A 26748-nucleotide genomic window follows, 5' to 3' on the forward strand; every position below is an offset into this window, starting at 1 on the left:
TTTGTCATGTTGGATTAAAAAAGGAAGACCCAACCACATGAAGTTTACAAAAAAACTGCTTTAACTAAAAAGATACAAATAGGTTAAAAGTAAAAAGATGAAAAAATATATATGGTATGACTGAAGGAACACAGGATGTGTATCTGGAAAATGAGAATACACAAAAGAACAATCACAATCTTCCATTATACACATATTTCCTTTAGCATGAGGGTTAATGTTCCTAAATATAGAACTGCTAAAGCAACAGTTTCAATTGTGCATTTGTTAGGGAAGTAAATTTCCAACATTATACTGGAAAAATACCTCTTAAAATCTTCTTCAGTTGTGATGGGTTCCCAGCTGTAGTTTATTTTATTTGCTGTTTATAATTTTTGGTCAGAAATGAGAAAGGCTTTTTTTCTAATCCTCAATGAAATGCTATCTTTTATTGCTCTCTTTTTCTTTTTAATGCCTCCTTTTCTCCCTTCTCTTTCTTACTCCCTCTTTTTTTTTAGTCTGTATAATCTCTGAAAATCTTATGTCCATTTTAAAATGTGCATTTGAATGTATGAATAATTCTTTTGCTAGGCTTTTTAAAATTACTTTAATAGTGGTATTTCCCTTTGGTCCCTATTATGAGTCAAAAAGTACAGAATATAAAACAATGGAAGAAAGATTAAAAAAACATGGTAGGGCTGGGGATGTGGCTCAAGCGGGAACACGCTCCCCTGGCATGAGCAGGGCGCTGGGTTCGATCCTCAGCACCACATTAAAAAAAAAAAAAAGATGTTGTGTCCACGAAAAACTGAAAAATAAATATTAAAAAATTCTCTCTTCTCTCTCTCTCTCTTAAAAAAAACATGATAGAGAAACAGACTGGAAAGTTCTATTTAGTCTAAAGAAAAACAAAATAAACTTCATTAATAATTAGTTTTGAGAGCACAGAATTTTTTCTCAATGTATAGTACTGACTGGCCTGTCATAAGAAAAATATTAACTGTACCATTCTGGACTGAAATTGATTTGTAAGTGTGCATCTGTACTTAAATCTGATAGTGTTTATGAAGTTAACAATACTAGTATAAAATTAATCATTTTGGTTTTTTGGTATCCCTGAACGAATCAGACCTGGAGCTGAAGAGTTTGTAATAAAACATAGAAATTAGGATAAAGACATCTGAATAGCAGATCTTGGTTCAATGATTAGGAAAAAAATGTTCTAAAAATCAGAATTTCTGAAAATTGGAAGGGACTGTTTTTCTAAGCCTGTTAATTTCAGTCATTGGAAACATTAAAACAGAGGTTGGATTCAGGGCTATTCTAACCTATAGGAAACTTTGGGTAAATTAGGAGAAGGTATCCTGTCTGGCAGACTTAAAGCTGGTCTTTCTGTATGGGTCCACCCTGGCTTAGTGAATAGAGTGGCTTTCAGTTTCCACTTACCCTGTTAGATGAGAGCATTTTGTACTGTCCTCTTATTAGGTGTGCCACAGATCAAGGTGCTGAAGTAATAGATATGAATTAAAAATTGATGCCATCCAAGGTTTATTAACCTTTATTTCCAAGTAACTTGGATATAAATCAATGCTCTAAATGTTCCAGTCTCTGCACAGGTAAAGCATTGTGCTAAAATCAGAAGAATGTTAATCTGTTTTTTTGGTGGGGAGGTACCAGGAATTGAACTCAGGGGCACTTGACCACTGAGCCACAGTCCTATTTTGTATTTTAATTACATACTGGGTCTCACTGAGTTGCTCAGTGCCTCACTTTTGCTGAGGCTGGCTTTGAACTTGCAATCCTCCTGACTCAGCCTTCTGAGCCACTAGAATTATAAACATGTGCCACTGTGCCAGGTAAGAATTTTAATCTTTATCTGTGGCTCTCAAAACCATTAAATGTCATCCAATTTATAATTTGCACAAATTTTCTGTAAAGACTCTTAACTCACTCAGGCCTGGCCTGATCCCTTACACTTCACAATTGCTCCAGGAGCTCTCACGGGCCAATTCCCCAAAACTCTGTAGCTCCAATTCAGGAGATTTTCTATCTCTCTTGTGCTTCTTCCCTCTTTTCTGCTCTTCCCTCTCTCCAGATTCTATAAGATAAGGAGACAGACCCCAGTTGAAAGAACTTTCTTCAGACTAGGAAAGAACAGGGAGAAGTTAAGCCACCAAAGATAAAGTCTCTCTCTACTTCCCCCACTACTGTTTCTAATTCTTGTTCTTTCTCCACCTATTTTCCTGATAGCTTAACAGCACAGCCTGGAAATCAGACTGAGACAGACTGAGTGATTCTCGGGTATTTCAGCAGTAGAAACGTTGTATATTCATACTTACTGAGTAGATCCTAGGTTGTAGCTCCTTCTAGTAGATCCTAAGAGACAAAGCAAAGTATGTGACTAATCCCTACTCATAAGAATTTACAATCTTATGAGCCAGACTGAATAAAATCACATGAAATAGATTTAAAGGAAGAAAACCAATGAATTGTGAAAATGTCTACAGCACTACACTCTGAATAGCCTGAGATTCTATAATCAACCTGAATGTTGATTATACAGCATGGGTAGAACTCTGGGGAACCTGGGAAAGTTTCATGGAAGAGGTAAATATTGAATAAACATTTAGAAAATGTAAAAGACCATGTAACTAGGGAAATTAGTATATAGACTGAAGAGTTAAGGTAATGTGCTACAGAGTGACTCTATTTACCTGTTGGAATGAAGGGTCAAGGCAGAATGAAAAATCCCCCTCCCTTTTTACTTTCTCATGGGGAATGCTAGTCTTTCTCTTCTGAGTTTCCCTACCATTCATTATGTGACTTAATTATCACTTTATCCCATTCTGCCTTGAGTTAGTCATTCATTTTCCTGTTTTCTTCATTAAATGAGAGCTCATCAAATACAGAAACAATATCTCCTCTCTGTCCCCCTCTATAGCTCTTCACACAGAGGCTAGCAAATCATGATTGGTTCCAAAAACCAAAAACCAAAACAAAACAAAAAAACTCCAGAACATGCCCTGTTAAGTAGGATTGATCAGAAACTTGCCAGTGGGTAAGGGAACAGAGAAGGGTCACTTGACTTTTGCTAATGGGTTTGATTTTGAAGATAACAGAAATTAAAATGATGTTTTCAGAACTTTTCCATTGGTCCATGGGTGAAGTGGAAGACAGTAAGTCCGTCTTTTTGTGTAGGTGTTATCCTGGACATTTAGGGAGGTGTGCCCCCTACAGATGGTACATAATTTTGAAATTTAAACTGCCTCAAGTCACAAAAACTTCTTAATAATATATTTAGCCTTTTTGAATTGTATAGGTCAGACAAATCATTTATTTCATGTGCATGAAGAAATTCCTTCATAAGATTTTCTTTATTCGGTATTGCTGATTCTAAGTAGAAATGATACCATATTCTGGAGTGAGATTTGGGCATGTTTTAAATAATGCATCTACATATGGAATTGGAGAAAGATCTGGAGCTGGAATTCTAGACTTGAACTTTAGAAAAAGATTTTTAGGAATGATTTATTCTATTTTTTTTAGGAATTTTTTAATTGAGAGACTTCAGAACTATTTTATTACACTAATTTCTCCTCTCTCCCAGTCTTGAAATGTTTTAGAACAGTCACTAACCCTGATGTGATCTAGAGTACATCTGCACAGATTCACCTTCAATTCTGGAAATACTTTTCATGTGTACTCTTTTTTTCTCTTTTTGGTATCAGGGATTGAACTCAGCGGCACTCAACTGAGCCACATCCCCAGCCCTATTTTGTATTTTATTTAGAGACAGGGTCTCCCTGAGTTGCTTAGCACCTTGCTTTTGCTGAGGTTGGCTTTGAACTTGTGATCCTCCTGCCTCAGCCTCCTGAGCTGCTGGGATTACAGGCGTGCGCCATCATGCCCAGCTTCATGTGAACTCTTTGTTATAAAGACTTAACTCAAATGTTAAAGTGATTGAAATTCTATAAATAGTGAAAATAAGAACTGTCCACTGGTCATTTCCGTCAAGCTTCCAATTATTTTTCTCATTTCGTAGCACAGATTTGAATTTATGACCCAGGTATTTTTTGGAAAAAAAAATCTTCAGTGTTCATTTTGGTTATGAAAATCTTATAATTAGTACATATATAGCTCCTAAACCTCTTTTTGTATATACTGAATGGATATAAAGTTAAAGATAGCATTTGTAAAGGAAAAGCAATATTGCCTCCCTATTAAAGAGTAGATTTACTTTTATCTGGTGAGTCCACTCTTTATGCCAAGAGAATAGGGTTAGAATGCTACAACTTAGTCATTAAATGAGGCTCACTATAGTCCTCAAACCCGAACTATGGAATAGTTTGAAAATCTAATGTAATATAAATAATTAGAAAAATACAAATCAAATTCTTCTGCAGATGGAAATAAAATTTCTCTCTCCCCCCTCCCTCTCTCTCTCTCTCTCTCTCTCTCTACATTTAGAATTCATTGAATTGGGAAAAAAGTATTATTGCACAAGATACAAAGCAAGAGGTGTCATCTTTTAGAAGGCTGAGAAAGTAGCTCTTCATATTCATTTTAAAAACAATGGGGAGAGGTTCTGCAGGGATCCTTAGAAGTAGCCAACAAATCCAAGTACTTTGTTATTCTAAAAGCTTCCAGAAATCAGATTTGTATTCTCTGGACAAATGGGCATTAAAAGGCACTGCAGCAAACTGTATATATGGTATTCTTTATCTTGGCTTCACAATTTTAGCTAGTATATTGGCTTTTCGGTTTAATTCCAATGACACAACTCATAAATGCAGGCTTTTTTTTTCCTCCCCTGGGGGCTGAGGGAAGCCATCATAAAATAAAAAGCTTTGACAGTCTGTCTGTTGTATTATAAAGTGTAACGACCCCCACACCCAAAGTTATGTGAACACAGGGAAATACTGCACACAAAAAAAGTTAGGGACACTTCAAACAATAGTATAAACACCATGTTATTCCTCAATAAATTTCACTTACAATGCATAAGTGTGTGAATTATAGGACTTAGAGAAACTGTCAGAGGAAACTGAAGGAACAGCTTCAGAGACAGGGAAGAACTCAAGCCACGATTATTTGTTCACCGTTAACTTATTTTCTAAGCCCATGAGATGAAATTTCAGTTGTTCATGAGAACTAGCCAGTCTTTTCCCAGGCTGTGCAGTGACTAAATGTGTCTGTATGAATGAAAACCTCACCTACCAGGGAATCAAACATGCTAAGGACCTTTAGAGGGCCCTGTCACATTTCTGAATTTTGTGGAACTGGCAATCATAGGATATGTTGAAAATATGTACCTCCCACCAAAGTATGGGGGATTCTCTGAATGTAACTTGCACAACACCCTTCTGGTAGATTTATGATTTTGCGTAGCTTAAAGGGAGAAACTGGAAGAGCAGGATGTTTTCTGGTTTCATTAGCATAGCCCAGCCTACTTCCAACACACGCCCAGAACTACCTCATTAACCATTGGGATTGCAGCCAAACACATAAGACTACAGTGAATATAAAGGGAATTACTGGCAAGAGAGCTGTAGACTAACTTACCACCGAACCCATTACTTTTCCAAGATCAGAAATATATTACACTAACAGGAACCACTCCTCATTCAGATAAGAATTCAAGGTTTTCATCTACAGTTTTTATCTACAGTAATTAGCTGCATCATAATAAGACAGATAGCTCAGCTGCATCTATTTAAGTGCTTTTAATCTTCCTCTCCCCTCCCTCTCTCCCTCTCCCCCCCCCCCCTTTCCCTTTCCTTCTCCCTCCCTCTCTCTTATTTATTTTCTGGGTAGCTTTGACATTGTAAACCACAGACGAATTGGAGCCTGGCATTGAAAAGAGGTGTTCTGCAACTTTTTTTTTCCCCCTTGTCTAAAGAAGTTGACTTCTACAACAGGGGATCTGAAAAATGACAGGGGCGAAGAGGAAAAAGAAAAGCATGTTCTGGAGCAAGATGCATTCCCCCCATTATGAGGACATTAAACAGTGGTGCAGAAGGCGGCTACCTATTTTGGAATGGGCACCACATTACAATCTGAAAGAAAACCTGCTTCCAGACACTGTGTCTGGGATAATGTTGGCAGTTCAACAGGTGACACAAGGTAATGTACTGCATTTGGTTTTCCTGTTTTCTGCAGAGTGGATGTCGCTTTGCTTCTTGGAAGGTGTTATGAATGAACTGGGCTGGACAATTTAGATAACAAAATGAATATTTAATGAAACTGTTATTAACTTTGGGAAGCAGTGTGGATATCTTTGTGTAAGAGTTTTCCTAATTGTCCTTTAGTTTTTGTGCTATCTTTTGCTAACAATTACGTACTGACCCAATTTTTGAATGGCATTACACAGTTATGATGTTAAATTTCATACAATGTTAGAGTAAAAGATCAGTTATTATGGGAAAGTGCACTTTTAAAACTTGATTTTGCAGATATAATTTCTTGCCTTCACTGAAACAAGCTATAAAATATATCCTGATTAGAATACAATTGTCTTTCAACCTAATTAGTAGTACACAATTACCTGTTGTTGACTTGAGAGCTGTTATAAGCAAGGAACAGAGCTGTCTGCACAAAAGGAGGCTCTTTGCCAAGATCATTATTTGCAAAGAGAATACTGTATGTCCTTAGAGCTTATGTTTTATTCTGATTTATTTTTGTATCCCATTACCTACTGCATCTATATCTCAATAAGAAATTTAAACTGGTGAGAAGTATGATTTTAACTGCCCCAAAGCAGATTCTAAATGATATTCTGGATTTAGATAGGTGTTTGTATCCATGAAAGCTAGTTAACTAGTATGCACACACACATACACACACACGTGTGTGTGTGTGTGTGTGTGTGTGTTTTCCCTAAAGGTACATCAATCACAGTTTTTGGCTAACTCAGGTAGTAATTTTCTACCTGTAGCAAGTAAAGAAATGGCTTTCTCAGCCTTGAGAATTTGGAACAGTTTTCTTGGCATAGACTCTGTAGGTTTATATTTCCTTGCTATTCCACTACCTCCCTGGCTCTAACTGTTATTTATATTGTTAAATTATAAGCACTCTTTTAATTAAATTATTCTGTAGCTGGAACAAACTGGTTTGTGTATTTGTGTTTTTAGTATGATTAGGAACATCTGCACTGGTGGCTTTACTTTAAGATCCATAACACTATCATACTTTATGGGATTCCATTTCATTACATAGGCTTGTGTTACATTTTTAATAACCATTTTGCCAATAGCAAAGCATAGTAATCTTTTAGAAAAATGCAAAGGCAAACAACAGGATAGGGTATTTTCAGCCTTGCTTTTATTCAATTTAAAATTCAAAATGAAACACTACCACCATGGACTTTGAAAACTTAGGTGATGAACTAAAAAAGGGCTTTTTCATCAGATAGTTTCAGTATATGTTATAAACTTATCTTGATTTAATGCAAAATGAAAGAGAATTATGTTTTTACTAATAATTTGTCTTTCATGTTTGGGAAATATCAGATTAATTAGAGAATTTTGAGATATGATTAAGTTGTTTGATGCAAATCCTAAATGCTGAGGTTTGTTTGTAAGTCTTTAGTAGTCAATTGTATGGCTTTTATTTGGGTATAGACTTTGAGGGATTTTATTTTACGAGTCATATATTTCATTGAGTATGAAGAAACACATTGGTTAGTCCCCAACAGATGAATAGCACAAAACCTACTCTGCTCTTGTGCCATGGGAAAGTACAGATCTGGCTGCTGGTTCTCTTGGAAGTTTACCAGTGAAGGGACAAGTCACACTGCTAAGAAGAATTTAAAGGTTTTTGCTGGCATACGAAAAGATTAATCCTTCTAAACGTACCTATTCTTTTAAATACAATTTTCTCTCGAATTTTTGCATGGTCATCTACAATGGACAGTTAAAAAACAAAATATCATAAAGCTATCATTTGTTTTAAGTGGCACTGTGCTGTCCTCTCATGTACATCACCACTCTCATTCTCAGTGACAACAGTCTTCTCTCCATTTTACATATGAGGGAATGTAGGTTTAGAAGAGTAAGGAATTTTCCTTGGACTTCATACCTGATAAGTGGTAGAGTCAGGATATGATTCCAAAGCTAACACTCTTAACATTTCACTTTGTATTCTACACTGCCAAAACAACCAGACTTTTTATAATATCAATGTTATTAGTAACAGGAGACTTTTTGGAAAGGTATGAATATCCTTCCCTTCAAATTACTGTTACATTCAGTTTTCATCCCTGTAGTTTTTAGACCCCAAAGGCAAAATGACAAGAAAAATAACTACAGTAGGATACAGAGAAAGGAAGGAATTTAGATATCATCTCCTATTTGTGTTAATATGATACTGGCAATTATTATCAGCTTCATTTCTTTAGGAAAATCAGAAGAGGTAGTTTTAGTCCCTGCATCATAATGGAAACAAAAAACAAATATTCTTTTACAGAATTTCAAAGCAGATTTTTATTGACTCAGCATAGTAGAATTATATGAAATTTTTGAATTTAGTTTTTCATTATAAATATGGAAAGTTTATGATTCCATCTAATTATTGTTTTTCATTTTGCTATCTCTAGAAATGAATTTAAAGTTAAGAAGTATAGTGGAAACTAGCATTTGAGTGTTTTCTATAGGTCAATGACAAGAAGTCATTTTTGAATTACTTTATTAAAGATTTCCTAATTGTGGAATAAAGGTGCTTTTCAGTTATCAGTATACCCGACTCCTTTATAATATTTTCTGTATTTGCTGTACTCTTTCTAGACTCCTTTATTCTCTTGGTTTCAAGAGACTAATCTTTCATTTTTCCTCACTACTTGTTTGGATTTCTCTTCTAAAGTGCCTCTACAAATTTTGCTCTTTCCATTCTACTCTTTCGATTCAATACCAGTGTCTTAGAGACTCAAACCCTGACCTTCTTCTCAAAAACCACCTCAGATGATCTGCATAAAAGACTCTCACTGTTATTACCATACTAGGATCTCAATCTGAGATCCACATCTACTATGCAAACCTAGAGTGTTCTAAAAGCACATCAGTTGCAACATTTAGTATTCTAAAATAAATGGAATGATACTGCTATCCTAACCAAATTTATAATAGTTAATAATGAAATGAAAAATGATAAATGTAAGTACTGTTTTAAAAGCACTTGATGTGTGTGTGTGTGTGTGTGTGTGTGTGAAAAATATATATCCATAGAAGATAAATAACTTGCCTAAAGTCACACAGCAAATGGAAAGAAGTCACATTTGGACTCAGGTCATCTGTCTTCAGAATTATGCTCATAGTTTTTGCTAGACTTTCTCTTGTAGAAAGTCCTGTGAGTCATTCTCAATTCTTCCCTCCTTTTTTGCCACCCTGGGCCACTAGCATACAAGCAGACACAAAGTTCTTTCATTTCTATCCTTTAAGTATCTTTTCCACCAGTTTGCCTTGGTTCATGCCTCTGCTGCTGCCCTGATACATCCTTTGAGTCTTCATTCTCTGTTCTGTCTCCACCTGAAGACAGCATTCCATACTGCAGCCAGAATTCTTTAAGATTTGAACATACTGCTTCCCTGTTCAGAATTCTTAAATAGCCCTCTATTTCCTCTCAGATAAAAGCCCAGTTCTTCAGCATATCCTCTCAGATGCTGAACAATCTGAGCCTCTTTATATAAAGCTCTGCTCAAAGAGATCTCTCCTCTGAAAACCCCTCTCCAGCTCCTAGGAAGACTCATGTTTTCTTTCCTTCTATGCTCTTTGTACTTTTGACATATCTCTATCATAGTCTTTATTTAACACATTGTATTATATATTTTTGGTGCAACTCTTTCTAGACTGGTCTGCAAATACTGTAAACCAAGACAATGCCTTCACCTTTATATTCTTACCAACTTGTATTGCCCAGCACAAAGAAGTAGGTTTTCAATAAACATTGGAAGAGCTAAGCCTTTCCTTAGCTTAATCCACTGAGTGTTCTATTGTACAGGGTGCTGCGATAGGAAGGAAGGTGAATTTAAATTAATTCTTTTTTTAAAAAAATATTTATTTTTTAGCTGTAGTTGGACACAATACCTTTATTTTATTTATTTATTTTTAATGTGGTGCTGAGGATCGAACCCAGGGCCTCGCTCTTGCTAGGTGAACACTCTACCGCTGAGCCACAACCCCAGCCCTAAATTAATTCTTATGTTTTAAAAATAACTGTCCTAAGGATACCTATAGTGAAAAATATACATTAAATTATGAGTATTTGGTTTCTTCCAATTTCTCTTACTTTCTTGAAGTCATACACTTGTAGCTCTCTAGACAAATCTGGTAAAAGGTACATCTTCTTTTTTCCAAATAATGTTAATCTTTTTTCTTCAGCCAACATTGACAAATAGGATATTTTATGTAAAAACCCAAATACTTTGCTTCTCTTGAAAAAGAGAAAGACATGGCTGTACAGGGCCCCCATTCCCGTGTGGCAGAAATCTGTTGATCTCCTTAGAGGCTTCCTGCTTTAGGCAGGGCACGCACTGTACATTCTGCCACAGTCCCCACCCCTCCCTTGTCTACTGCCACTTTCTTGTTAGTGTTCCCATTACAAGTTTAACCTCAGCTAATGTGTTTATTGATATGCTTTGAACTCACTTAAATAAAACATTTATGGAGAGATTATATATGACTATATTCTTAAACTGGATCAGCAGAATCTTCAGTTCTATGAACTTGGACTAATGTATTATTTCAATATTCATAATTTCTCCATAATCCTATGAATTTTTTATTACCTGTTTTTAAAAACAGTATTCTTGGGAAGGGGTCAATAGGACTTTACCAGACTTCCAGAATTGTGATTGTCCCTCCCCAAAGTAAATAAATGCAGAAAGAAGTATGAAAGAAACCTTAGGCTCATGTGGGAGATAATAGAAATCATTTTCTTTAAAAAAATATTTTAAACACTGAAGAGCCTTCATTACCATCACCAGGTAAGAACCACTCTCTATAGGTACCTTCTGCCAAAATGCTCTTTAGCTGATGTCTTGAAGGTCCTCACTACTGAATGTATTTTGAAGATCAGCCAAAATTTATAGAGAATGTCATCCACACAAGATATGTTACCAACATGGTTGGCAAGTTAACCAGCATCAGACTGGTCTTTAGACTGCTTAGTTCACATTTTAGCCAACACAACCACTTGGGAGTTACTGTGTTTCAACCTGAAAACTCAAGCACTGAGACAGGGTGGAAAATTAAAATGCATGACTTGCTGTAAAAGAACCAAATCTCCTGGGGAGGAAAATGAGAGTGTTGCCTTGCATTCCAAGGGATCACCTAGAATTTTTGTTCCAGAACCATGAAAAATTTAAGCTGCCATAGGGTTGCCTGATGTTCAAACCACAAAGTTTTGGGCCACAGACAAACTATGGATGTTCCTTATAATTATGCAGAATGTGTGGCATTACTGGCACCAAAACATATGTGTTGGAAGCTGAGCTTCATTGCACTCCTGAGGGCAGCTTAGTGACATGTGGAACAATAAGTGGAAATTCCTGAAGCATACTGCATTGAGAAGATTAAAGGCTTGTCTGGGAATTCTTCCCTGCATGCTCTCAGCCTTGGGGATACGGAATACTAATACTGGCTATGTATCTCTAATCCAACCCCCTAAATCACTGTATCTTCCTGCTAGTGACTTTTCTCTTCTCTAGGAACAAAGGCAGCTAAATATTCCTAAGTAAGTCTAATATATACTTTCCATGACCTTCATGAAAATACACAGAGGTGCTAGTGACATTTGCTGGTTTTCCCCTTTGGCTCCATTTCCCCTCACCCCATGATCCATCCCCTCCCTACAGCTCCAGCATCCATTCAGCACTTCTGATTTTCTTTTCTTTTCAATGTAGAAGCATAATGATTCAGAATTAAAGGTACATTTATTAGGATAAGGTTCCCTATAATATTTAGAGTTGTCCACATGGAAAAGCCATGACCTTCCTTTTTTAGGGTGTGGAGAACTTGAAGGTTTGTTATAATAGCAGTGAGGATGAGGTGTGTGGCCTGTGGATTAGTAGCCTTTTGTGTTTGCCCCCTAAAATCCATCTCTGTTGTCTTTAGTAGCCATGCCTCAGATTTGTTTTGGGGAATACTATGGTTTAGACTTTAGGTGTCCCCAACAAGCTCATGTGGGAGCTAATGCAAGAACACGTAGAGGTGAAATGATTGATGATGAGAGGTGTGACTTAGTGGATTAATACATTGATGGATTAACTGGGTGGTAATTGTAGACATCCAGTTGGGTGTGGTTGAAGAAAACAAGTCACTAGGGTTTATATTTTGTCACTGGAGCGTGGTGCTGTCTGTGCTTTCTGGTGGTCATGATTTGAGCTGCTTTCCTCCACATCTCTTCCGCCGTGGAATTATGCTACAGAGACCTCTGAAACTATAAGCCTCAAATAAACTTTTCCTCCTCTACATTGCTCTTGTCAGGCCTTTTGGTCACAGTGATGAAGAAGCTGACTAAAACAAAGACTAATGCCTTTTCCACTTATAGTACATGGTTTAAGTGTGGTTCTACTTCTGGCTCTAGTGATGAAGTCCATCCAGGCTGATCAGTGGACTGAATGCTTCTAAATCAGGACTCTTAACTTTGAGAGCCCTTTGGAACCATTAGGGGCTTACAAAACATTGGTACCCAGGTCCCATCTTGAATAACTAAATAAGAATTTTCTAGAGGGGTTGATCAGGCCTAGACACATTTTTTTTTTCCTTCTTTTTCACAACTTGTAGTATTTCCTGATTCTAATGTGCATTGGTGTTGAGAGCTGATTCCAGACAATTATTGGTCCAGGTGAAGACTTGGAGCCTGAAGCTTGATAACTGGCACAATTCCATACCTCTGGCCAGTGACTGATTCTGTAATAAGATCTGTATTCCAGGCACAAGGATTGGGTTAATTATATGACAGACCAGTAATTTATTATTTTAAAATGGTAATGAAAATAAAAATGATCCATGTGGTCCAGTCAGTGTGGATTCCAACATGTGTATTGAAACTTTTTTTTTTTAATTTTTTATTGTTGGCTGTTCAAAACATTACATAGTTCTTGATATATCATATTTCACAATTTGATTCAAGTGGGTTATGAGCTCCCATTTTTACCCCATATACAGATTGCAGAATTACATCAGTTACACATCCATTGATTTACATATTGCCATACTAGTGTTCTGCTGCCTTTCCTATCCTCTACTATCCCCCCTCCCCTCCCCTCCCCTCCCCTCCCCTCCCCTTTTCTCTCTCTGCCCCCTCTACTGGCATTCATTTGTCCCCCTTGTATTATTTTTCCCTTTCCCCTCACTTCCTCTTGTATGTACTTTTGTATAACTCTGAGGGTCTCCTTCCATTTCCATGCAATTTCCCTTCTCTCTCCCTTTCCCTCCCACCTCTCATCCCTATTTAATGTTAATCTTCTTCTCACGCTCTTCGACCCTACTCTGTTCTTAGTTACTCTCCTTATATCAAAGAAGACATTTGGCATTTGTTTTTTAGGGATTGGCTAGCTTCACTTAGCATAATCTGCTCTAATGCCATCCATTTCCCTGTAAATTCTATGATTTTGTCATTTTTTAATGCAGAGTAATACTCCATTGTGTATAAATGCCACATTTTTTTTATCCATTCATCTATTGAAGGGCATCTAGGTTGGTTCCACAGTCTTGCTATTGTGAATTGTGCTGCTATGAACATTGATGTAGCAGTGTCCCTGTAGCATGCTCTTTTTAGGTCTTTAGGGAATAGACCGAGAAGGGGAATAGCTGGGTCAAATGGTGGCTCCATTCCCAGCTTTCCAAGAAATCTCCATACTGCTTTCCAAATTGGCTGCACCAATTTGCAGTCCCACCAGCAATGTACAAGTGTACCCTTTCCCCACATCCTCGCCAGCACTTGTTGTTGTTTGACTTCATGATGGCTGCCAATCTAACTGGAGTGAGATGGTATCTTAGGGTGGTTTTGATTTGCATTTCTCTGACTGCTAGAGATGGTGAGCATTTTTTCATGTACTTGTTGATTGACTGTATGTCCTCCTCTGAGAAGTGTCTGTTCAGGTCCTTGGCCCATTTGTTGATTGGGTTGTTTGTTCTCTTATTGTCTAATTTTTTGAGTTCTTTGTATACTCTTGATATTAGGGCTCTATCTGAAGTGTGAGGAGTAAAGATTTGTTCCCAGGATGTAGGCTCTCTATTTACCTCTCTTATTGTTTCTTTTGCTGAGAAAAAACTTTTTAGTTTGAGTAAGTCCCATTTGTTGATTCTAGTTATTAACTTTTGTGCTATGGGTGTCCTATTGAGGAATTTGGAGCCCGACCCCACAGTATGTAGATCGTAGCCAACTTTTTCTTCTATCAGAAGGCGTGTCTCTGATTTGATATCAAGCTCCTTGATCCATTTTGAATTAACTTTTGTGCATGGCGAGAGAAAGGGATTCAGTTTCATTTTGTTGCATATGGATTTCCAGTTTTCCCAGCACCATTTGTTGAAGATGCTATCCTTCCTCCATTGCATGCTTTTAGCCCCTTTATCAAATATAAGATAGTTGTAGTTTTGTGGATTGGTTTCTGTGTCCTCTATTCTGTACCATTGGTCCACCCGCCTGTTTTGGTACCAGTACCATGCTGTTTTTGTTACTATTGCTCTGCAGTATAGTTTGAAGTCAGGTATCGCTATACCGCCTGATTCACACTTCCTGCTTAGCATTGTTTTTGCTATTCTGGGTCTTTTATTTTTCCATATGAATTTCATGATTGCTTTCTCTATTTCTACAAGAAATGCCGTTGGGATTTTGATTGGCATTGCATTAAACCTATAGAGAACTTTTGGTAATATCGCCATTTTGATGATGTTAGTTCTGCCTATCCATGAACAGGGTATATTTTTCCATCTTCTAAGATCTTCTTCTATTTCTCTCTTTAGGGTTCTGTAGTTTTCATTGTATAAGTCTTTCACCTCTTTTGTTAGGTTGATTCCCAAGTATTTTATTTTTTTTGAAGATATTGTGAATGGAGTGGTTGTCCTCATTTCCATTTCAGAGGATTTGTCACTGATATACAGGAATGCCTTTGATTTATGCGTGTTGATTTTATATCCTGCCACTTTGCTGAATTCATTTATTAGCTCTAATAGTTTCTTTGTAGAGCCTTTTGGGTCTGCTAGGTATAGAATCATGTCATCTGCAAATAGTGATAATTTAAGTTCTTCTTTTCCTATTTTGATGCCTTTAATTTCTTTCGTCTGTCTAATTGCTCTGGCCAGTGTTTCGAGAACTATGTTGAACAGAAGTGGAGAGAGAGGGCATCCCTGTCTTGTTCCAGATTTTAGAGGGAATGCCTTCAGTTTTTCTCCATTCAGAATGATGCTAGCCTGAGGCTTAGCATAGATTGCTTTTACAATATTGAGGTATGTTCCTGTTATCCCTAGTTTTTCTAGAGTTTTGAACATAAAGGGATGCTGTACTTTGTCGAATGCTTTTTCCGCATCTATCGAGATGATCATATGGTTCTTATTTTTAAGTCTATTGATGTGGTGAATAACATTTATTGATTTCCGTATATTGAACCAGCCTTGCATCCCAGGGATGAATCCTACTTGATCATGGTGCACAATTTTTTTGATATGTTTTTGAATCCGATTCGCCAGAATTTTATTGAGGATTTTTGCATCTAGGTTCATTAGAGATATTGGTCTGTAGTTTTCTTTCTTTGAAGTGTCTTTGTCTGGTTTAGGTATCAGGGTGATGTTGGCCTCGTGGAATGAATTTGGAAGTTCTCCCTCTTTTTCTATTTCCCGAAGTAGCTTGAAAAGTATTGGTATTAGTTCCTCTTTAAAGGTTTTGTAAAACTCTGCTGTATACCCATCGGGTCCTGGGCTTTTCTTAGTTGGTAGTCTTTTGATGGTTTCTTCTATTTCCTCAATTGATATTGGTCTGTTTAGGTTGTCTATATCCTCCTGACTCAATCTGGGCAGATCATATGACTTAAGAAATTTATCGATGCCTTCACTATCTTCTAATTTATTGGAGTATAAGGATTCAAAATAATTTTTGATTATCTTCTGTATATCTGAGGTGTCTGTTGTGATATTGCCTTTTTCATCCCGTATGCTAGTAATTTGAGTTCTCTCTCTTCTTCTCTTCGCTAGCATGGCTAAGGGTCTATCGATTTTGTTTATTTTTTCAAAGAACCAACTTTTAGTTTTGTCAATTTTTTCAATTGTTTCTTTTGTTTCGATTTCATTAATTTCAGCTCTGATTTTAATTATTTCTTGCCTTCTACTTCTTTTGCTGTTGTTTTGCTCTTCTTTTTCTAGGATTTTGAGATGAAGTATGAGATCATTTATTTGTTGGTTTTTTCTTTTTTTAAGGAATGAACTCCAAGCAATGAATTTTCCTCTTAGAACTGCTTTCAGTGTGTCCCATAGATTCTGATATGTTGTGTCAGTGTTTTCATTAATCTCTAAGAATTTTTTAATTTCCTCCTTGATGTCTTCTATAACCCACTGATCATTCAGAAACCTATTGTTCATTCTCCAAGTGATGTATTCTTTTTCCTTCCTTCTTTTATCGTTGATTTTCAGTTCCATTCCATTATGATCAGATAGGATGCATGGTATTATCTCTACTCCTTTGTATTGTCTAAGAGTTTCCCTGTGACATAATATATGATCTATTTTTGAGAAGGATCCATGTGCTGCTGAGAAAAAAGTGTAACTGCTTGATGTTGGGTGGTATATTCTATATATGTCAATTAAGTCTAGGTTATTAATTGTGTTATTGAGTTCTATAGTTTCCTTATTCAACTTTTGTTTGGAAGATCTGTCCAGTGGCGAGAGAGGTGTGTTGAAGTCTCCCATGATTATAGTATGGTGGTCTATTAGACTCTTGAACTTGAGAAGAGTTTGTTTGATGAACATAGCTGCACCATTGTTTGGGGCATATATATTTATGATTGTTATGTCTTGTTGGTGTATGGTTCCCTTAAGCAGTATGTAGTGTCCCTCTTTATCCCTTTTGATTAACTTTGGCTTGAAATCTATTTTATTTGATATGAGTATGGACACTAAGGAGAGAATTTTAAAAGCTACAAGAGAAAGGAAGCAGATCACATTTAGGGGTAAGCCAATCAGGATAACAGCTGATCTTTCAACACAGACTCTGAAAGCTAGAAGATCCTGGAATAACATATTTCAAACACTGAAAGAAAATGGGTTCCAACCAAGAATTGTGTTTCCAGCGAAATTAAGCTTCAGGATGGAAGATGAAATTAAAACCTTCCACGATAAACAAAAGTTAAAAGAATTTGCAGCTAGAAAACCATCTCTTCTAAACATCCTTGGCAAAACATTACAGGAAGAGGAAATGGAAAATAACAATGAAAACCAACAGTGGGAGGTAGGACACTAAAGGGGGGGGAAATAATCAAAGAGGAAAACAAACCATGTTTAGTAACATAAATAAACAAATATGGCTGGAAGAACAACCCATATCTCAATAATAACCCTAAATGTTAATGGCTTAAACTCACCAATCAAGAGACACAGGCTAGTAGAATGGATCACAAAACAAGACCCAACAATATGCTGCCTACAGGAGACGCATTTGATAGGAAAAGACATACATAGGCTGAAGGTGAAAGGTTGGGAAAAATCATATCACTCATATGGACTTTGGAAACAAGCAGGAGTGTGTATTGAAACTTTAAGGAGGAGACAGCTTTCTCCTTTGTGCTGGAGTTGATGAGATTACAGATTATGCACCTCTATGGCTTCCCAGGACCTCCAAGATATGTTGCAGCAGAGAAAAACAGTCCTGATAACAGCTAGAACACCCATGACTTGACGTGTAAGCACACATAGCTTTTTTCTTTGCTTATGCAAGTTTAAGTTGGGTTTCTACTAATCATCTTAATAACATATAAAAGTGTTATTACTCCCTAAATATGCTGCACATCTTATGAAATTCAGTAAGATAAATATTATTGTATTTTATATTTTCATGAGGATAAGACTTTAAGGTTCAGAACATTAGGTGAATTGCCCCCAATTCTAGTCCTGCTAAGATAGATTCAAACATTGACCTGCCAAGCCTCAGTCTTTCTCTCTGGCTGCCTTCTGTTTCCCTGAATGTTTCTAGTATGGCAGACTTTACCTGGGTGGGACTGGGGTGGCTCCTTGATAAAATAAAGCTAAGGTTGAATCCAGAAGAGATCTCAGATGGTGGGAAGAACACTTAACATGGAACAGTTGCTCTTTTCCTTTAGGGTTGATCATGGCCCCCTGCCAGAGTTGGTTAGGATGAGAGAGGGAGAGGAGATGTGCATTAATACTGGTTTGAGCCTCAGTGAACAATATTTTACCATGTAACAGAGATGACATAGGATGAAATGTTTGAATAAGAATTTACTAGAGACAAGGGGACAATAAAAAGGACAGAGAATCATGGAATCTGTAATCAGTACCAGGAAATTTTAGTGCTCTGGAACCTATAACGAATGCCATGAATCTGAAACTTCAACTGGTTTGGTCCTTTTTGTCTCATTTTTGCTCTCCTCTATCCATATAGATGCCACCTCTTACCCTGACCACGTGCAGCCCAGGGCACAACTGCAGAAATTTATTGTCTCCCATTCTGAGTACAAGAGAGCAAGCTTGAGCCCTTCTCATCTTTCTAACACTGGATATGTCTGCCCACCAGGAATGACTCTATCCCCACCCACTAGAGCTTCAACAGCAAGTTACAGCTCATCTTACACCATTTCTTTCAATGAAAAAAAACACAATGGTGTTTTTTTTCTCATTTCAGTGTATATGCTTGATCATCTTTTCTTTTTTCTCTATAAATTTTGCTTTTCATTAGCTAATCCATTTCTATGGCTTCAACTGCCAATTTTCTACTGCTGAATTGCAGAAATACATTTCCAGCCTGATTTTTCTCTTTCCAGCTCTAGATAGTAATATTCAGCTAACTATTGGACACCATCATAATATCTCCCAAGGATGCATTTAAAAGTGAACACATCCTTTTCCCTCCTCAAATATGTCCTTGTCCTCCATCTTTATTATCATGAAAGTTATCCCCCTATCTACCCAGTTGTTCATGCTAGAAATCTGGAAATGATCCTTTTTGCCCTTTTCTCTTAAAAGGCATATTCTATTAATCAGGTTCTATAAATCCTTCCCTTTGAACATCTCTCAGAGACAGTCTGATGCCCATTGTCTTTGTTGCAACTTCCCAGACAGTAATAAACATAACTACTTTCGCTAAAGGCCTAAATGTGCTAAATGTGCCATACATCGTGATAAGCATTCATTGTGTATTATATTAGTCTTTATAAAAACCTTAAGAGTTTTATGCTGTTATTACCCATGTTTTATAGATAAGGCAGACTGATTGATTTTTCTAGGCAATACATTTCAACATGACAGAGGGAATGTTTAAATGCAAGTTTTTCTTACTTCAAAACCCATGCCTTTATCTTAATTAAGACACATCAAAATTCATTGCTAGTCAGTTAAGGTATCTACTCATTTGTAGTCTTGTTTCTCTGTTATCTATGTAAAACTTCAATAAAAATAAATTTGAGTCAGGTAGGAAAGAAAGTTCCTATCATTACTGTTTCTAAGACTCAATCTCGTAGATCTCTTCTGGATCATGATAATTCTTTATGCTTGTGAGATCTCCATGTATAGCCATTGACAGCATGAAAACTTGGGGTAATTTACCTTACTCCTTCTAGTGATTAGAATCACTGTCTTTTGATTAATAGTTGCCTGTGAACCAAAAGAACATGTGCTGATGGGAGTTTTGTTTTCACACAATGGTGGTTCTTGAATATATGTAAATTTACCCTGGGAGACCCACTTGTAATGTTGCTTAACCCTGAGCCTGCTGATAGTGTGAACCAGACAGCTGGCTATACTGTGGTTTGCTAATAACAATGCTAAGACCACCACAAACCAGTTACCAGATGGAAATAACTTTCATCATTACCCACACAGTTTGGGTTTGATTTGGTATGTGTAATTCTTGGAAGTGCCTACCACTACCTAATTATTTTGTTTTCAAGAATATTGAAATCTGTCTTGCTAGGGTCTTTGTTCATTTCTATTGAAAAATATTTGACATATTCTCTATATTCTTAGAAAGAGACAGAAAAGTATAAGATAACAATCTAGCCCACAAGGGGCTTATTATTTTTCCTTTCCTCAGAAATGCGTACAAGATAATATGATCTTGTTATTTCAACCTTGAAGATATCACTCTGGTGAGGGTATGTAAGGGTGGGAACATTTTCTTAATGAAAGTTTATAGAGTATTGGTTTCATCCACTTTTTGCCTTGAGTAGATTGCATAACCCAAGGAACTTCCAAAGAATTGTGCTTTAATTTAGGAACATGAAGACTAATACAGTCCCATCTGTATAGCAAACATGAAATGAGTGTTCGGTGGTAAAAAATTGGATAGATATAGAGAACAAAGTAGTGGTCTTAAAAAAGCTAGCAAAATTTGATTAGCTATAGGTATTGATATTATATAAAATGTCATTTTAAGAAATCAAATCCCACTCATTTCTCTTTCCCGAGAGGGGATCTCTAGGGAACTATATACACAGGTAACATTTAGGAAATGGCAACCAGTGTCCACTATAATAGTTGTAGTAGTGGCCAAAGTTATCTCCAGCAAAATTAGAGTGCAGAAAAACAGTGTAGAATTGATATCTAAGGTTTAAAGCTAAGGTTTGAATATGCTTGTGGAAAGAGAAAGAGAAACACATCAGAGCTTACTTTGAGGCAGGCCCTGGTCCTTTTATCATGCCAATAGCATGGATTAAGAAATAGTAGATGTGAGAAAAACATAAACTCTTGGACATGGCCTTCTTCCACCAGGAAGTGTGTCCTCTCTGGAGTGTTCAAATTTGACCCTTACCACTAGCAGCCCTTCTCTTGGGTAGGAAGGTAGAAGGTAGTGGAGAGAAAGGGGTTGGAGAACTTCTGCTCCACAGATTGTGTTGAGTTGTGACACTGTGTATGGAGAGACATAGAATCCTGATCTAGGACTGGGGGTCAGGTTCAGGAAGGCAGAACATGCGAACAGCCTGGTGAGTGAAAGTTTAGTCTCTGAATGTCAACCTGTGGGACCAAGACAAGAAAGGTAAAACTAGGGAATAAAGTGTTGAAATCTTAGGTAAAGTGTAGGAGCAAATCAGAATTAGAGTGTGGGTCCAAGATTCTTGGTAGAAAGATCCCCGAGTTACAATCTAGCAAGCCAGCAGCATTGATACCTCTGAGTCTTCTCTAAGTTTCTACCCAGTAGGCCTCAAATTTTTGTGGGTGAGCCTGAGCCCATGGAAGGCAGTGACAGGATAAATCTGGCTGGTTAGAGGAAAGAAAAAAGTATCAACCAGCAGCTGTTATTGAAGGTGATGTGTTGGTGTCCCTGTCCTTACATTAAAACATTAGGTTGGTCTCTTGGCCTATCTGTGGATTATCCTAGGACCATTGTTGGAGTTATTTGACTTTTTTTCCCCAACTAAGTGTAGAGGAACAAGTAGTTAGCAAAATCTTAGTCCATTAGAGGATGGGGAGTTTTTCTGACATTGACTTCAATTATGACCTCATTATTAAACATTTATGGACTATAAGATGTAATGCAATCATGAGTTTTACAGGGTGTTGAATATACTGCCTAATCTGATTACTATTTTAGCATAGTTATTAGTGATATAATTAATATTTTAGCATTTGATAAGTGAACCATTAACTTTGGGATAAATTTAAATAATTTAAGTATTATTGAAGAATGTGTCTACCAATATATGGAAACTTACCTTAAGTGCTAAGAATCTAATTTATAAATGTTATTTGCACCCAAACTAACTATTTTTTTGAGTGCTCGTAAAGTGATCAATGATAATTATAGAATTCCATGTGACAGAGAGGAAAACTGACTCTTAAGGGTAATTGTCTGGTCTCAATAAAATCTATACTATAGGCCTACTAATAAAAAAGGTATTATAGTGCCGCAGCCCTGCTGGCTGGGCAAACTAACGGGGGGGGGGGGGTGACGAACAATTTGTGTACATTGATACAGCAGGAGTGGAAGCTGTTTATTGTAGGACAGGAGGGGTATATATACATTACACACAGCTTATCTTAATTAACATAAACTAGATACAGCAGTCAACCAATAAGGAATCTCCACACTTAATGGCTTGCTGGCGTTAACTTCACAAACCACTCCCTCTGGCAAAATGCCAGGCGCCATCTTGACTTGTTTACAGACCCTAACATTATAGCAGTTATACTGTCAAATTTGAGTAAAAATTAAATTATAAGATGATAATCGTCAGGCAGAGGTGAGAAATCTCTGATGATGGCTCCTTCTCTGTATCAACTTTTCTGCTGCCCTGAGCACTGGATTTTGCCATGACTTTGGCCTTGATTCTTTACGTTCGTCTTAGATACAAGTACTTCCAATGTTGTACTGGGGCTATCTTTTCACACCCAAAAAAATATACTTGAGTGGAGTGTTTCATTTCTCTTTTACTGTGAAATAAAAGCTCTTCTTGACCAAAATCAACTACAAGTATTCATATGGCATTGAAGCCTTGAGGACACCTTCTAGAGAGGATGTTGATGGACATCTATGGGCTACAAAAATGCTAGTCACCTATTTAAGTCCTTTGTGTCAGCACCATGTGGGATCATGAAGTCTCTTTCTTTAGGACTTTTCCTGGGATATTCTTTTCCTTCTCTCCTTTCCTTCCTATAACCTTTGTAGGGTTCTCTCCTCAAGTCTTAGGAGTAAACAACACCAGCACTTCTGTTATTGTACTGCAATATAGTACCCATTGATCAACATTTCCCCTTCCTTCTATTCTCCTTCACCCCCCACCAACCCCAGCCGCTAATAACCACAATTCTACTCTCAATTTCTGAGATCAACCTTTTTACATTCCACAAATGAGTGAGATCACGCGGGTACTTGTCTTTCCTTGCTTGGCTGACTTACTTCACCTAACATAATGATCTCCAGCTCCATCCATGCTGTTGAACATGACAGGATTCCATTCTTTCTCTTGGGCTGAATAGCACTCCACTGCATATATATGCCATGTTTTCTTTATCCATTCATCGGCTAATGGATACTTAAGTTGTTTCCACTTCTTTATATCTCCCATGGGGATAGAAAGTACTGTGTATTGGGATACATAGTAAAGTAAGAGCTTTATAAATACTTGTGGAATAGCTGTCAGAGAGACCTCAGTTTTGAACTCTGCTTACATTACTTAGGCAAGTTCTTTAGCTGCTCTAAGATTTAGTATTCCAATATCTAAAATAGGGATAATAATACCTAGTACACAGGGTTGCTTTGAGGAAAAATGAGAGAATATAAAGTACTCAGGGCAGAATCTAATATAATTGAGGTGTGTGATAAATGCTATGATTATTGTCATCTTTTCCCTATGAGAGCATAAACCAATAAGTGCAGATTATGAAAAGAAACCCCACAAAGGCATGGATTTTTATCTGGGTTGTTAATTGATATATCACCTTTCTGGTACATAGTAGGTGCTTAATTCTAAGCAGATGTTTTTCTACCTGTAGGTTTTAGTTCTGCTACTTGAAGGTAAGAAGTTGGAGATCTTCAGCTTTGAAAGAAATCTTTCAAAATAAGTTTGAGAATTTCTAGGCATCATACAAACTTTTAAGGACCACCCATTTGCCAGCAATGGGTACTTCAAACTTATTTCTATTAATAACTGATATCATGTGCTAGAAAGAGATCCTTTAATATCTGCAGGTACTCTGTGTATGAATGTACACATTTTCTCTCTCTCCCACTTCTTTCTCTCCATGTCCCCCTCATCCTACCCAGTTAAAAAACAGAATCAGAAACAAACTAATCCAAGAGAGAATAGAAAGAGATGGCAAATCACCTAATTAGCATTTTAGGTCCATTGTGTCATTGTATTTGGGTTGCTAGGAGTGCAAGTCAGCATTTATGTCCAAGACTGGGTAAAAGAACCTTTTAACAACTCTTTGTGTCCCATGGGTCCAATATCATTTTCATTTACTTTATCTGGGAATATTGTCCGGGATATTGCTGGATAATGGCAGAGAGAAACATCATTATTGCTTTCTTCTGCTCTTAGACTGAATTGTGTAAGAAAGGAGTGCTGATCTGGGTGCCAGCTGTATTCCCTGGTCTGACCAGACAATTGCTGCTCAGTATTGTTCAGAGTCAGAGATTAGCAAAGTGTACCTTCCCCCCAGTTTGGTATTTCCTCATTTTCATGTGAGCATTAGTGTTTGGTATTGCACTCTTATCCACTTGAAGCCCATGAGCTAACTAATCCTTGCTGGTAGTAGCCTGATTATCTTCAAGCAGTAATTTAACCTTTTCAGAGCAATTTGGCTTTTAAAATACAGTTTCAAAGAGAGTTAAATCATCATATTTTGAAAAGTGTTACCATCTCACACATATTCTTTAATGTTTACTTACATAATACTATCACTATAAGGCTAAGAGACTACTTCATTTCCCCCCTAAAATTACAATTTTTAATATTGTTATGTAATACCCTTTTTCTAAAAATACTAAAGGTAAATGTGACAAGAAGAAAGTCTTGCCATTTCTATTACTGATCTTGAAAAAAATCATTCGTGAAGTTTCAAAGTCCAGTTTGAGGAAACAAATTCACTACTAACTTGCATTTGTGCATTTTATTACTGTTAGCTTGCATTCATATGACATTTTTTACTTTTCAGAGAATCAGTTAATCCTTAATATGGTGCTCTGGGCCCAATTCATAAAACCTGGATTCTGTAACTACAGCAGAGATTAGGAGCAGGGAGCAGCGCTCATCAACATTCTCCCCCCACATCAGGTCCTCTCATAGTCAAGATGACTTCTTTCTTCTGGATTTACCAGTCGTTCTGACTGACCATTTCTCTTCCCTCCAAGAGCTGTGCTTCCTGGATTAGAAGTCATGCTAGAATTCTTATTAGGACTCACAGTTGTCTGTCCCTGTTTCCACTTGAATTAAACTTTATTGAAGCAGAAACAGTTCTTTTACCAACAATCTATTTAAGGCTCTCAGCCAAGGCCTTGAATTGCTGATGTTTTTAATGCACTCTATCTTATCATCCACTTCCTTTTATACACCACAGACTTGTGGTTTTCTTCCATGTCATATCCAGACTTGGAAAATCAAGAGGCTGCCATTGTAGTTTCTTTCTTTTCCTAGTCAGGTGGATTCAGATTCCAAAGTAAAAATGGTCAGTAAAAGCAAAGAAATGGCATTTTTTTTTTCATGCATATTTGAGTTTTTACCTGCATACATGTCTCTGGTTCCTGTCATCCTTGGTCGCCATGTGAAATTACACCCTTTCTCAATCATCTTTCCCTTCCCTTACTGTCTTCTCATTTGTGACATGTTTACTCCTCTCATGAACTTTGAGTAATATCTGCATGGCCAGTTTTCCCAAGCACCCTCAGCAATCGCTCTTTCTTAGGAAATAAACTCTATACTTTCAAAAATGTTCACAAAACATTCTACTTGTTTGTCTGTCTTAGAAGCTGATTCTCTCAATGGAAAGTAATCATTCTCCCACCATTCCGGTAATTCATGTAAAAAACTCGTACTTGCATATACCTGCTTAATATTGATCTTGTTCAATATTATATCCCCATTTACATCTTCGCTTTCCAAGTCCAATTTTTTTCACATGGTCATAAATGTCTGAAAATAAAATATTCTAATAGAAATTGATTAAGAGCACTATTTCTTCCCAGCCCAACTTCCCTTGGGTCATGCTTCTATGCACAGTGATGCTGGAGGGGCTGGAGAGTCTTTGTGAGACCTGGTTAAGGGGAAGTTCCCACAAAATATGGGCATTAACAGAGATAAAAATAAAACTCCTCATTTGGATCTATAACAAAGACATCATCAAGGCACTGGCTAGTTAATGTTTGCAATTTAAATATCTAAGTTTCTACACAAGAAAACTTGAAATTTCCTGAAATCCTAGAAATATCAAGAGTTAATAGGGACTTTCTCAATTCGACACTTTAAACTTAATGTGATATTATTAGCTGGGTATAAACAAAACAAAATAAAACTTTATAGTGTATTTAGAGAGTGCCAAATAATGTTAATTAGCACATGTATTACATTTTGGGTAGTGAGAACACTTGATATCTACTGTCTTAGAAATTTCAAGTATATAATATGTTATTATTTACTATAATTATTATGATTCACAGTAGAGCTCTTGAATTTATTTCTCTTGTCTAACTGAAATTGTGGATCCTTTGACCAACATCTATAATTCTGCCACCTCTAGTCTCTGTTAAACTTTATGAGTTTGACATTTTTAGATTCCACATAATAGATCAGATCATGTGGTATTTATCTTTCTGTGCTTGGCTTATTTCATTTAGCACAATGTCTTCCAGGTTAATCCATGTAGTTGCCAATGACAGTATTTCCTTCTCTCTTAAAGCTGCATTGTGTTTGTGTGTGTATGTGTGCATTGTGTTTATGTGTGTATGTGTGTGTGCTACACACACCTACACATTTATAACACATTTTTTAAAAGTCTATTCATTTATCAGTGGACACTCAGGTTAATTCCATACTTTGGCTATTGTAAATAATGTTCCATGAACATGGGAGGGCATATATGCTTTTGATATACTGATTTCATTTCCTTTGGATATATA

At 36.8% G+C, this 26748-nt stretch overlaps 1 protein-coding gene across 3 annotated transcripts in view; it reads left to right on the forward strand.

Annotated features, from left to right (window-relative positions):
* The first annotated feature begins 5501 nt into the window (after positions 1 to 5501).
* Positions 5502 to 26748, forward strand: part of Slc26a7 (solute carrier family 26 member 7) — a 104878-nt gene continuing 83631 nt past the window's right edge. Inside the window, exons 1-2 of one of the 3 annotated variants that reach the window (XM_046464990.2) lie at positions 5502 to 5620; positions 5794 to 6102. In XM_046464990.2, coding sequence (XP_046320946.1) covers positions 5910 to 6102 — 193 coding nt within the window. In that variant the 5' untranslated portion in view covers positions 5502 to 5620; positions 5794 to 5909. Of the gene's footprint in view, positions 6103 to 26748 lie in introns of all 3 variants that reach the window. The other 2 variants (XM_046464991.2, XM_058585608.1) reach the window with 2 other exon arrangements.

The sequence above is a fragment of the Marmota monax genome, unplaced genomic scaffold, assembly GCF_021218885.2.
Source record: "Marmota monax isolate L192 unplaced genomic scaffold, Marmota_monax_Labrador192_F-V1.1 WCK01_AAM20220418_F8-fsc00003, whole genome shotgun sequence".
NCBI lineage: Eukaryota > Metazoa > Chordata > Mammalia > Rodentia > Sciuridae > Marmota > Marmota monax.